This window comes from Mixophyes fleayi, chromosome 1 (assembly GCF_038048845.1).
Source record: "Mixophyes fleayi isolate aMixFle1 chromosome 1, aMixFle1.hap1, whole genome shotgun sequence".
NCBI classification, from domain to species: Eukaryota; Metazoa; Chordata; class Amphibia; order Anura; family Limnodynastidae; genus Mixophyes; species Mixophyes fleayi.
Genome location: NC_134402.1, coordinates 16,190,589 through 16,203,612, shown reverse-complemented (window position 1 = coordinate 16,203,612; position 13,024 = coordinate 16,190,589). Strand labels below are relative to the sequence as shown.

The 13,024-nt window shown below is 41.7% G+C and overlaps 1 protein-coding gene across 1 annotated transcript in view; it reads right to left on the bottom strand.

Moving 5' to 3' along the window:
* ATRN (attractin) overlaps positions 1–13,024 on the bottom strand; it is a 119,044-nt gene that overhangs the window by 90,632 nt on the left and 15,388 nt on the right. Inside the window, exons 2-3 of the mRNA XM_075189814.1 lie at positions 11,127–11,210; positions 8,366–8,479 (exon numbers count right to left, since the gene is read on the bottom strand). Of these exons, the coding sequence (XP_075045915.1) occupies positions 8,366–8,479; positions 11,127–11,210 (198 nt within the window). The remainder of the gene's footprint in view (positions 1–8,365; positions 8,480–11,126; positions 11,211–13,024) is intronic.

Below are 13,024 nucleotides of genomic sequence, written 5' to 3'. Positions count from 1 at the left end.
GTGTAACCAGCTGTATACAAAACACTCACAATATCTCCCATTTGTAGACATGCCGACGACGGACGATCAGGGTATAAAAAAAAGTGACCGTGATCTTGCATGAGAAAGATGCAAGATCTTCTGGGCCGCCACGGTCAGTAAGTGAAATGCATATGGGCGAGAAGCTTTTACATTAGCCAGACCAACATAATGTTGGCCCATGACGCAGTACTGAACTATGTCACTTTTATGGCTCGGTCACACCTACTGGTGTTTATGCATATTTCAGACGTCCATAAAAGGCCATAAAAACAGGACAAATAAAAGTATCTGGTGTTGATCCAACCGGTGTACCCTAAAGTTTCAACTCTATTTTAAAATGAAGCCCACTATATCTCTTGCATTAAAACCAATGTATAAAAAGTGAACGTCTTCATGCATTTTATTTAATTTTCTCAGCACGTATGTACGAGCCTTCAGTCAGAATAAGGAGAGATAATGCAATCAGTGACTTGCAGAACTTACAGATGGATGTACACATGCTGCAGAGAAGACAGAGTGCTAAAGTATTTGCTTCCGGACACCGTAAGTAATATGAAAGCAGCCTGAGAGATCATAATGGACACATTTTACAGCAATAGGACCCTGCATCCCAGGAGCTGAGCCTGCTCCTTAATGACATCAAACATAAAAATACTCATATGTTGTAGCTGCAGCCAGTAAAAGAAACATGAAGAAAAAATGCAAAGTATAATTTAGTGACCCACACACATGATGTAATAAAACAAGGTGGGTGCAGTGCTGACATCATTGGAACGTTTGCAAACAACCACAAGAGGCTCTCCACACAGTAATAACGGAGGCCAGAAGTGTAGGGAAGCCAGTACTAGACAAGACTCCGGGGCACAGATGCTATTGCTGCCTCCAAATCAGACAACACACTTCTGTCAAACATTCCCCATAAAATCAGCTGTTCCATCTCCACTACAAGTACAGAAGGAAGAAATTATAGATACTCTTAAACAGAATTGTGTGGTCTATCAACTCATCTTACTGTTTGTGGCGAAATGTAGTATATCTAATGACCGATTGTTATTTTCTGTTGAATTTATGTATAACACTGTGAATATGTAACCTTTCAAAGTGTATTTTGTTAACTGACCCAAGTCTGACCTAGGCAAGTGTCAATGGTCTTGTGAAAGTAGCCAGGCCCAGAGACAGATAAATCTCTGAGTAGTTTGTGTATGCAGAGGAGTTAGGACTTAGCCAGGCCGAACGAAAGAGCAGAGGTGAGACTTCAAGGTCCTGTGGACATTCCGATCTCAACTCACTTCGAAAGCCCTGTGACAATTGGGAGATCAATCTGTCTTTAACGGCTAAATTCCTAAGGTGGAGGGTGAAGAGCCAACAAGAAATGGTTTAAAATCTACTGCCTTAGACATCTGATTGTGCATTTCTTGAGGGGTCTATCAAGACTGAATTGTCCCATCCTTTCAATGTGTTCCCTTCACACACAGCAAGTCTACCTCGTAAGTAGTACTCTGATTTTATTTCCTATTTTATTTTCTGAAACTCATTTGTGCAACATTTTGTATGTCTTGCTATTAATTATTGTAAATAAACCTTGGAAATATTTTTCAGATTAAACATATTTAATCTAGCGTATTTCTCCGTGATTCTTTGTGAATTTACGAAGCTCAAGGAGGCTCATGCTACATGTGTATGTGATTTAAGTGTGAAACTTTAATAAGTAGTTTTGGTAAATGATATGGACTTTTGTAGAATTAATCCAAAAACGAACTCTCTTCAGAATATGTTCTTTATTTATGTATGCGCAATACATACCATTCAATTGAAAAAGAATAATGGTAATTTCATATTACTTATGCAAGCATTTTATGCCTTAAAACCACAAACTAATACGTAGATAGAGCATCATATAAGACTTTAAAGCAATAATATCACTCCACATATCAGGAACTATCAAATATCTCCCCCTCGCCCCCCAGATATAGGCATTAATCAAAATTAATCTTGCCACATCTTATCAGGCGCTAATTTACGGTCCCACAACTTGCCTATTCCCGTAATATGGAGGGCACATTTCCTTTAGAAATATCTTTTAGACATGTTTCTCCACATACCTTAAGCAATATGTCTATAGAAGTAAAACAGCTTAATTTGTCAATATATTTTTATGCACATAGCTTCTTAACTCTTAAGCATCCGAACTTTATTTTATAACCAGCTTTAATTCAACTTCCATTTGTGTGAATTGATTATCCATATCAGTGAACGTAAAGACACCATAATAAATCCTTTGTGGTGCCAGACAAGGTGTATTCATTGCTAAATGACTAAGGTGACACCAGTCACGGCCAGCTGTTCCGATTGCTGTATATAAATATGTGATGATGATCTGGGACAGGCTGGTCGTTCGTAACACTGTCATTCCAAGATGAAAAGGAAGAAATGTTGGTGGTGACAGCATTGCGGCTGTATTACACTCGATACACTTCTATGCTGATTGTAGAAAGATTCACCACCGTTTGGTCAGATACTGCAAGAGTGTGTACGCTCCCACGATCAGGTTCCATCATACCAAAACACATTGCAACTGTTGATTTGGTTTTCTAAACCTCCTATAAATCACAATCAACAATGGAATGATGTCGGCAAATGTGGAAGTGTGTATGCACTTACGACCAGCGGTACAGTCAGATATCTGAAGAGTGTGCAGAGTCAGGATCTTTTCTGCAGATGAGAGATGAAGAGCACAGATCTGAAGGTAAATAGTGTAGGTGTATACAAATGAATGGACAGCTTAACTTCAGTACAATACAAACACCACACTTGTGACTTACAGGAAATGTACATCCAATGGTAAGAGAACACAGAGCGTCTTCTTCAGGTGTTCAGCCCATGAATGGAATCTGTAACTCTGACCTCCGTAACTCCTCCTGGTGGATGGCGGTAAGGAATTTGCAGAATATGTGCCGGATGGAGCATTTACTTTATGCAATGTCATAACCCACACTATTGTGTTACTTATATGATAACCCGCTATGTACAAAACTGTTAATGACAGCTTGAACAAATTTAAACTGTTTTTAACTGTTAAAAAGTGAACTAAAAGTAACGACTGAAAAAACTACACTTAACACTAAATTGTTTAAACGAGTTATGGTAATCTCATAGCACGTCATTAGGACATGAATGGAATATTTATGTCCACAATGCTGCCTCATAGCGCTGGTCCCTACTAGTGTAGAATGTGCACGTTCTACCCCTTGTCTACGTGGGCTTCCTCCCACAGTCCAACAACAGACTGGTAGGTTAATGGGTTCACATGTGTCCACGAATATGGATTGTAAGCTCCACTCGGGCAGAAACTGATGTGAACGACGTCATAGTCTGTGGAAAGCACTGGAAAACATCCAAGTGCTATAAAAATAAATTATACATATACATATATTTAAAACAACAAAAGATTTTTTCCCATGGCTTGAATACTTTCAGAAATGGTTACTATCCAATATTTGTGTCCCACAAAAAAAAAAAAAAAAAAGTCATATATGGAATGCAGGAGAAAAGAGTAAAGTTGTTGACTGATCTGGAATCCCAAAGAGTTTAAACAAAAGTCACAGACAGCATTTTTTGTTTAATACCCACTGGCTGAGGAGTCACATCATTAAAACTAATCTGATCAGATGGAGCTGAAGAGTAAGCTCTAATAATGCCCTATAACTTAGATATTCAGATATTCCAGAATCCACATTCACTCTAATAGGCTATCATTACAAAGGCACTAATCAGTATCTAGTTACCAAAGCAATGAGCAGAAGTAAAAGGTATTAATATAGATTTTCCGTATTAAAACTCGTATAAATAGCATATTATGTCAGCAGTTATGTCCCTGGTAATTTTATAATGCAGTCAGGAAAACGATAAGAAAACGGTTTGTTACTATACAATTAGCAAACATTTAATGCCCATTTCCATACAACAAATAGGAGCAGTTTGTTTATTTCTGTTGGTCGGTGTGGTACATGGGAGTGATTTAGAGTCAAGTGCGTTTTATACACATCAGAATTATGTCGCATTGTTCACAAGCACAACCTGCGCCAATATTTTGAGCCCCACATTATTAGACACTTGTAGCCCCTTGAGGTGCGGATCAGAGGCGTTCAGGTGCGGGCGGAGTACACGAAGGATGTGGGCGCATTCATTAGCCACGCCCTGAGGTAGGCATGGGTATTTTGGCTCAGATATCTAAAAATACATTGCTTACAAAGTGTTAATCCTACACCTACATGACAGTTACAGTACATTTGCACAACATCCCTCTATGCACCATAGGTAAGTTTACACACAACAAAAGGAAGTATCTTACTTAATACAAACGTGAAAAGACAGTAAAACAGAAGCGGAATTTTGAGTTTCACATAACTTGTACTTGCGCCCCCTATGGATGGAGCGGTGGATTGGGGGCAATTTATAAACAGTGATATATTTCCTCTTAGTGACGCTGCAGTGAGAATGAATTAAAGGAATCAACAGGTGAACGGCCAATCAGAGAAAAGCATCGGATGGGATGGGAGAACCAACCACACACTGACTACTCGTGGTCAATGAAGTTCATTCATTCGCAGGAAGTACTCATTCTATCCGTTCCATTGTCTACCGGTTGGATACTTCAGGGCAAAAGATTCCTTGTTGATTTAGGAAAATAATAAGATGCTAAATTAGGTAATTGTGAGTGCTTAATTCGAATAAACACAACAATTTCGTTTCTGGACATTTGTTTGGGGGGTGGGGGGTGGTGGTGTTTGCACTACGAGGTATGATTGTTCCATGATCTAAATCAGACTTTCATGTTTAAAGCTCCCACACAGGCTGCAATGTCAGTTTTAGAGGATACCTATAATTAAGTTGCCCAAAACTACAGGAATTCTATAAAAGTGTAGTAGGCTGAAAGCAAACTAGATTCACCAATTAAAATAAGAAACATTATAAAATTAGTACTAAAATGTTAGAAAAAGGTTTCATTCATTTTATATATTTCTTTTTCTTTTTTTTGCATTTATTGAAAATGTAATTTGTCCAAACTCTAAGGGCCGTATTCAATCAGCTTTACGGTCCGCAATTATGCTTAGCTGCACGAATCCCGATATCGCTACATCGCACATTTCCGTGTGCACTCCATAGGATAGCGAAGGGAAATCCGCAATGCTGCGGTACCGTACTGTCACTTTACGCGGGCAGCCGCGTGTAATCGCAGAGCGAAAATCTAACTGAATATGCCCCTAAAAGTTAAAATGTTACGGAAATTGTTAAAATGTTGGAGTCATTTCAGATTGTGACTCCCTGTAATATATTGGGTGGTAGTGTCACCATTATCCAGCGGTTTTGGAGAGAGGTGGAGAGTCCGTGAAGCTGCACCGCTTACCGTCCACGCTGCGCACACGCAGTATCGCTACATATATGTTTTATCCGGTGTGGTCCACAGCCAGCACCCTCTGATGTGGAATATATATTGCATATAGCTAGCGGAGATATTAATACTCTCCCTGGGGCGCAGGGATGCAGGAAGCCTCTGTTCTTTATATTACATACAGAATGCACAAGGTACTATGTAAAACAGACTGTAGAGAGAACCTGTAATGTTGTCAGTTTCATTTATTACCATTATTAAAATAAGATTTTCCTCTGCTTCGGCACCACATGGCTGTCATCTGCTGGAATTCGAGCACAAATGAGAATAAAAAAGGAAAATATCAATGAAGCCAGCCTGCAATATAGCGCAGGAACACAACCTGTCTGTATCCAGACCTCACTAATGACTGCATCATGCAGCAAGACACGGGACTGCAGTAATCTGAGTCTGGCATTTAGAAATTAAACTGTCTTTCCGCTTCACTAATTGCTCAATAATGTACAAGTGCTCAATTATTTCTGATTGACCGTATGCTGGACGTTATCAGTAAATCTTCATCCTACAGAACGAGCTGCACAGAACACCCCCACCCTTTTTTTTAAAAAAAATTAAAAAAAAATAATGTAAGTAATTTGCCTATTCACCCTAATACGGTTACACGGCTGGTATATAGCGCCACTAATTCCGCAGCGCTGTACAGAGAACTCACTCACATCAGTCCCTGCCCCATCAGAGCTTACAGTCTAAATTCCCTAACATACACAAAGACAGAGAGAGACTAAGGGCAATTTAATAGCAGCCAATTAACCTACCAGTATGTTTTTGGAATGTGGGAGGAAACCCACGCAAACACAGGGAGAACATACAAACTCCTCACAGATAAGACCATGGTCGGGAATTGAAATCATGACCCTACCGCTGTAAAGCAGAAGTGCTAACCACTGAGCCACTGAGCTGCCCAAACATACATCTATAATAGGTAAACCATAGTCATTTAGGTTCAACCTATAAAAGGACCAACATTACTCCAATGCAGCGGAGGTGTTTACCTTGTGCTCTGAACAATATTCATTACAACGCAGTCAATCATTAACTAGACATAGAAAATACTGAGTTGCAGTAATAGTCGCACACTGTAATGACCTACAGACAGGTTCTAGGATTATAAAATGTATGTAAATCCCAATCCCTCTGATTCTGCATAAGGAATAAAAGAACAAATACATATTTCATTGGTCAGGCCATGCGGCAGGAGAGATTATGCAGAGAAACCTCTCTCTCCCTTTTATAATGAGGCTCTCAGTCTTGAGAGACACTTGTAGAAAGGCTTTGTATAATTAATATTACGGGTCTAATCTGCTGCACAGAATAAGTCACAGTAACCGGGGCGCAGTGATCGCTTCTCAGACTATAAACGTAGGTATTAGGACACCTCTCCTCCACTACATTATACGTGTACATTCTAAAACCCAACAGAACCATCTACGCTGCACTACAGATGTCTGTTCATCCACAGACCGGACATTAAATAGGTAGCACCCTGACCAATACTAGAATTGAGAGGGGCCCAGTCACGGCTCCCTCAACCCATCTGCACCCCCCCCCCCCCCCCCCCCCCCAAAGGTAACTTCTCCAGAGCTGACAGCCAGCCGCAGTCATTGGAGAGAAGCCAATGGAGCAGAGAGCCGTGACCCTGCAGCTCCCCTAGTGGGGACTAGAGACGATTACATCTGTGTCTCTTCTAATAGAAAGAGGCAACAAAGCAGCATCCGTGGTGAAGGCAGACAGAATAACGGTTTATATTATAACCCATCTACTAACAAAACACATTTCCATGGTGAGGGGACTCCTGCTTTTCCCACTTATTTTCCACTTACAATAACCCGAGCTGAACACTTAATATACCTCTAGGAATTGTACTGTAATTAGAAACGATGGAAAACCAGGAGCAGAACATTCGCTCACCGTGGATCTGGATCACGTTATTAGACCTGGGACAGGCATCACACTTGATATAGCAGTTATTGATTTGGTGATTCATTGGACAAATTATATTAATCTGCAGCAATACCACACTGTGCAGGGCCACAATTCACTCATTAAAGTAAAATAAATAAATCAGTGTAATGAGAGAAATAAGAGCCAGCCGTTTACAGCCTCCATGATCCAGGGTAAGTCCTTAGGTGCACGACCAAGCTGGACACATCCAGAACATCTGGCTGCTTAGCAATCACAATGAACCTATGGGGCAATTCTAGAGAGACAACCAATGACTCACACATTGGTAGTTCGCAGTGATTGGCTGACCAGGTTTCCAACAGACTGATATATGACCAATCACAGTCTGATATTGATTGGGATGGCTGGTCGTTTTAGCACGTGCTGCAATTTTGAGTCAAGTAGTTCCTAAACGTCCATCAAATCATTGGGTGTCTGCTCGGTTACATAATCCTTTATGGCACATAATGGCATGTGATGTCTTGTTAATTCTGTCCTTGGAGGCTGTGCCCTCTACGTTCTTCTTGACATCTGGGCCGTCGATCTGCCTACACTACGGCTTAATGCGGAATCTGTCTGATTCAAGTTTGCCACATGAAACCCTGCCTTAGATCCTTAACATTGCTCAATGGTTCTCCTGAGCCGGTTAGATATCCCATGGGAAGCGGAATATCTCTGCTTATCATGAGAATTATATAAAGCCTAGCACACGTTCATAAAAGCAGCAGCTGGGTGTGATCTCATGCACCGTTTGCAGAGAGTGTAAGAGATCACAGAACGGACTCTCTCAGGGGTCAGAAACGGGTTATGCTGGAAAGAATACATTGCAATATAAATGAGGATTGTTACAGCAACCATACGACAGTATAGAGCACAAGATACATAGACAATCCAGGCCGAGAAATAGCAGAGCTCATACAACGCACACAATAAAGGCACAGACGTAGTTACCTGAAAGCAGCGACCAGAGGGGCGTAGATGGAGTCTCCATCGTACACGTATAGGTGATCCCAGCTGCACTCGGTGGCAAAATGGTTGAAGCGGAGACGGAGCCCTGTGTTAGGTCTAGAGACAGAGACAAGCTATTATTAACAGTGACCTAGTTATAACCCAGATAAAGCCAGCTAGGTTATCTATTGTTACGGAACAATCCTATTACATCGATCAGAACACCTAATCTCTCAAAGCATATTGAAGGTAGCAAGATATCAGTGGTTACTCATTTACTATATCTGACATTTATGACCCGAATTTATGTGCAGATTAATAGAGACAACATTTGAGGACAAACTGATTACATAGCAGCAGATGTATAGAACATCTTACTAAACGCTGTCATGTTATGGATAGTCATGCGTTGCCATTAGATCTTTGTGCAAAGCCAGGAAGAGCCTCTGTCCCCTGTTCTGATATCTTTTACGTCAGCTGTTTAATTATCGTTATCATCATCATCATCATCATTTATTTATATAGCGCCACTAATTCCGCAGCGCTGTACAGAGAACTCATTCACATCAGTCCCTGCCCCGTTGGAGCTTACAGTCTAAATTCCCTAATATAGACACACACATAGACATATACACGTTCTAATCCAAACACCTTTTTTTTTTTTCTTTAAAGCTGTAAGTCAGGATACTCCCTCAGTAAATCAGGGTAAGTGAATAGGAGAAAACACTATTGCAGGCTGAAAGATGGTAGTGTGTCAATGTCTCCCTATAGTTGAGTATTGAGGACACTGGACTAAAACAATTTTATGTAACTGCCTGGGTGCTCAAACTTGGAAAATGAATGGGTGCAGAAGGGATGGTACGCTTACAGTTTGCACAGATATTTAAAATAATTAACTAAAAATGAAAACTCAGATTAGATGCTTCTTCCTTTTTGTCTTGACAAATATCCTAGAAAAGTGCAGCATCATCTAATCCGACGTAAATAACTTTTTGGAACAACTTCTGCAGGGTACAGACTGGATCAGGACATTTCTGTACAATTACTATTTGCTGAAATTTAGATTGAAAAGAAAAAAAAAAATCAAACTGTTAATGTGACAAGTGCCCAAGGTTTCTGAAACCTGTCTGTCGGTACTTGGTGACACCTTGTTTGTCAGACACCAGATTCCAAGCGTGTCTTGCAGCGGCTGAGTCTCTTAATTCACTCTTCAGGGATTTCCCCCACTCTTACAGACGCTGGGAGATATTGTTAGGTCTTCCTGCTTGCGCTGCTCCATCAGATCTCCACACTGATTAGATCAACAAACTCATATTTAAAGCCCAACAAATAAACCAAATTATGAGGTCTTTAAAACAAATCTGTAAAGTTCAGCAAATACCAACTGTGCAGAACATGTGTCAGTTTGTATACTGCAGAGGTTAGAGACTCGGTGAAAGATGCATTCTGACCACACTTTTGCAAACAACGTTGTGCGTGCAGTGATATATAATCGTGTGTGTACATATATTTTATATGCACACACATTTCACAAGTTAAAAGCTCCCTCCGTCTGGTGTATTCTCCGGCAGCAATCCGCCAACATGTCTGATGGCATTATTTGGCAAGCGCGGGATTCACAAGTTAAATAACAAATAAAAAGGTCTGATCAAAGTCTAAAGGTGAGAAGGAAATGAGAGTGATTAGCTGGAGTGTCATTAGTGTGTAATACAAGCTGTGTGTATTAAATGGAGCGTGACAAGACACTGCCTATGACGTGCCGGGGACAGTAATGGAAATACAACCTTGTTATGGGCGATACTAACAGACAATACTGACTAATGCCCACTTGGAAACTTTACTATGGTTTCCTTTCATGTAAAGGACTGATCAGAGGACTGTACACTATAAGGGATTCTCTGCAGTATAGTGATCTCTGTACATTATGTTGGTCTGGTTTCTGTGAACCCAGGTCTATAGCCTTCCTCTGGTAAATAACTGCACTGCTCTGTAATTAAATTCAGACCCATCTGCGATGTGCAAATCTGTTCTGTAATATGGACACGGAACATTACCACGGTCCTTACTGCATAAAACCGTGCCGATACCAGGAACATCGTGCAAACCACAGGAAACTAAGTGTATTAGTGGATTCCATAGAAAATACCTTTCGTCCTCTCTGACCTTTAAACAGATTAAAGATCAGGCAGAACAGACATAAGCGTGGATAAGTAATGGTACACGGGTAATGCCTTAACGGCCTTATGCCTTTTTCATATATATATATATATATATATATATATATATATATATATATATATATATATATATATATATATATATATGTGGGTGTTAAATTATTACAAAGGTTACACAGTTATAACATTATCGAGGACTGCAAAGAAAACAAGAAATTAATAACTAGTTCTAGTTTGACTGCTGATTTGGGACAATGTGCGTCTATCTTGCTATGACCTGTGCAATGTGTAAGACACGTATAGCTCCAATGGAAGATTAGCTTTGATCTTTGGTGTATATGTAAATGATAAAACAGCAGCTGCAGCCAGAATTGTTCTTAATGAAGGATTTTACATTTTTTTTTTCTAAGCTCTGTAATGATAACACGATACAATTCTGGGGGCAGATGATGAAAGGTAACTGCTGGAGGGAAGGTGAAGCTTCAATGCTCATTTAAATGTCTATACAAGGACTTTTATCCTGCTGCTACTAATTCACTCCTACACACTTCTAGCCTGTGTAAATAGACGTTTCATACAATGATTACCTTCCATCAATCAGCCATGTGCATTTTGTTTTATATTTATAATTCCCAGGACCGTCTGTTATAAATCCACTTGATCCCGATAACCTGTAAATAAATATAAATATTAGCAGTCTGGAAGAAGGTCAGAGAGGGGGGGGGGGGGGGGGGTCGATCGAGAGAGAGAGGGCGGGGGTCTATTATTATTATCATTTATTTGGTGGGCACCACAAGGTTTCCGCAGCGCCGTACACAGTACAAACAGTGGTACAAAACAGGGTGACAAAGTACAGAACAGTAAACACAAAGTACCAATACTTCAGGAACTCCAGGGAGACATATGGAGTAAAGACAGGAGCAGGAAAACCGGTAAGAGCTTACATACTAAGGGGTCTAGGGAGAGAGAACGGGAGAGAGCGCGGGGTGGGGGTCCAGGGAGAGAGAGCGGGGTGGGGTGGGGGTCTAGGGAGAGAGAGCGGGGTGGGGGTCTAGGGAGAGAGAGCGGGGTGGGGTGGGGGTCTAGGGAGAGAGAGCGGGGTGGGGTGGGGGTCTAGGGAGAGAGAGCGGGGTGGGGTAGGGGTCTAGGGAGAGAGCGCGGGGTGGGGTGGGGGTCTAGGGAGAGAGAGCGGGGTGGGGTGGGGGTCTAGGGAGAGAAAGCGGGGTGGGGCGGGGGTCTAGAGAGAGAAAGCGGGGTGGGGCGGGGGTCTAGAGAGAGAAAGCGGGGTGGGGGTCGGGGGTCTAGGGAGAGAAAGCGGGGTGGGGCGGGGGTCTAGGGAGAGAAAGCGGGGTGGGGCGGGGGTCTAGGGAGAGAAAGCGGGGTGGGGCGGGGGTCTAGGGAGAGAAAGCGGGGTGGGGCGGGGGTCTAGGGAGAGAAAGCGGGGCAATGAACCGATATTGGAAGGACTGTATAAGCATTTTACTCTGGCCTCCTGACTGCACGCCCATTGTCATGCACGCAATCATATGATAACTGATTGTGTACGTTGATAAGATCTGTATCTGTGCAGGTTCTATCAGGATAATCTTTTCCTGGGTCTCCCAACAACGCAGCAATGTGAACGGAAACACTACAGCAGTCCCATGGGAAGTGGAATATCTCTGCCTATCATGAGATTTATGTAAGGACTGTACAAGATCTGTATTTACTGCTTTGATCACAAGATCGGGCTCATAGGAAATTGGACATGTTACATCTAATCTAGAAAGCAACTTAACCCTCTCTGTGCCGGACTGATAATAACAGTTATGTAATGACAACAAACCACAGGTCAGCAGTGATTTATGGTCACTGGAGCAAGGCCTGACATGTAAGCAGCTGGTGACAAGCGTACGTTCCACATATTGATCTGCCATATAACCGGCAAAACACGCACATAAATAGCCGTATTGTTCTACACAAATGCTGGCAGGAGCCAATCTACACAGAACACCCAGGAAGGGGGTATCGGTTACAGGATCATCAGACATGAGATTATTTGTTTTACTTATCAGGATCTGCACAAATTGAATTTATTTAAATAAGTGTTTTAGTGCCAAGTATCAGACACCGACACCTAGTGTAGGGAACCAGTCTGTGGGAGGAAATGATTCTACCAACGAGCCACAATCTACAGCACCGCCGCCCACACCAACGCGGAACTATGAACCCTGCTTCTGATCTGCCCGGCTTCACCCGTGGATTACCACCAGATCCTACTAAAATTCACCATTAAACATAGCGCACATTGACGCTGTCTCACTTAGCTCTCCAAAGGCTGGTATAGATCATGAGGTTTTACAGCTATAGAAAAATAGAACATTCATTGCCGGTAAAGACCCGTTCCACCATCACGTCCACCTAACGCATATAAACAAGAACTACAGCCGTAACAAAAACATCCCACTACAGACTCTACCGCTACCAGCCAATTAAACCACAGGGG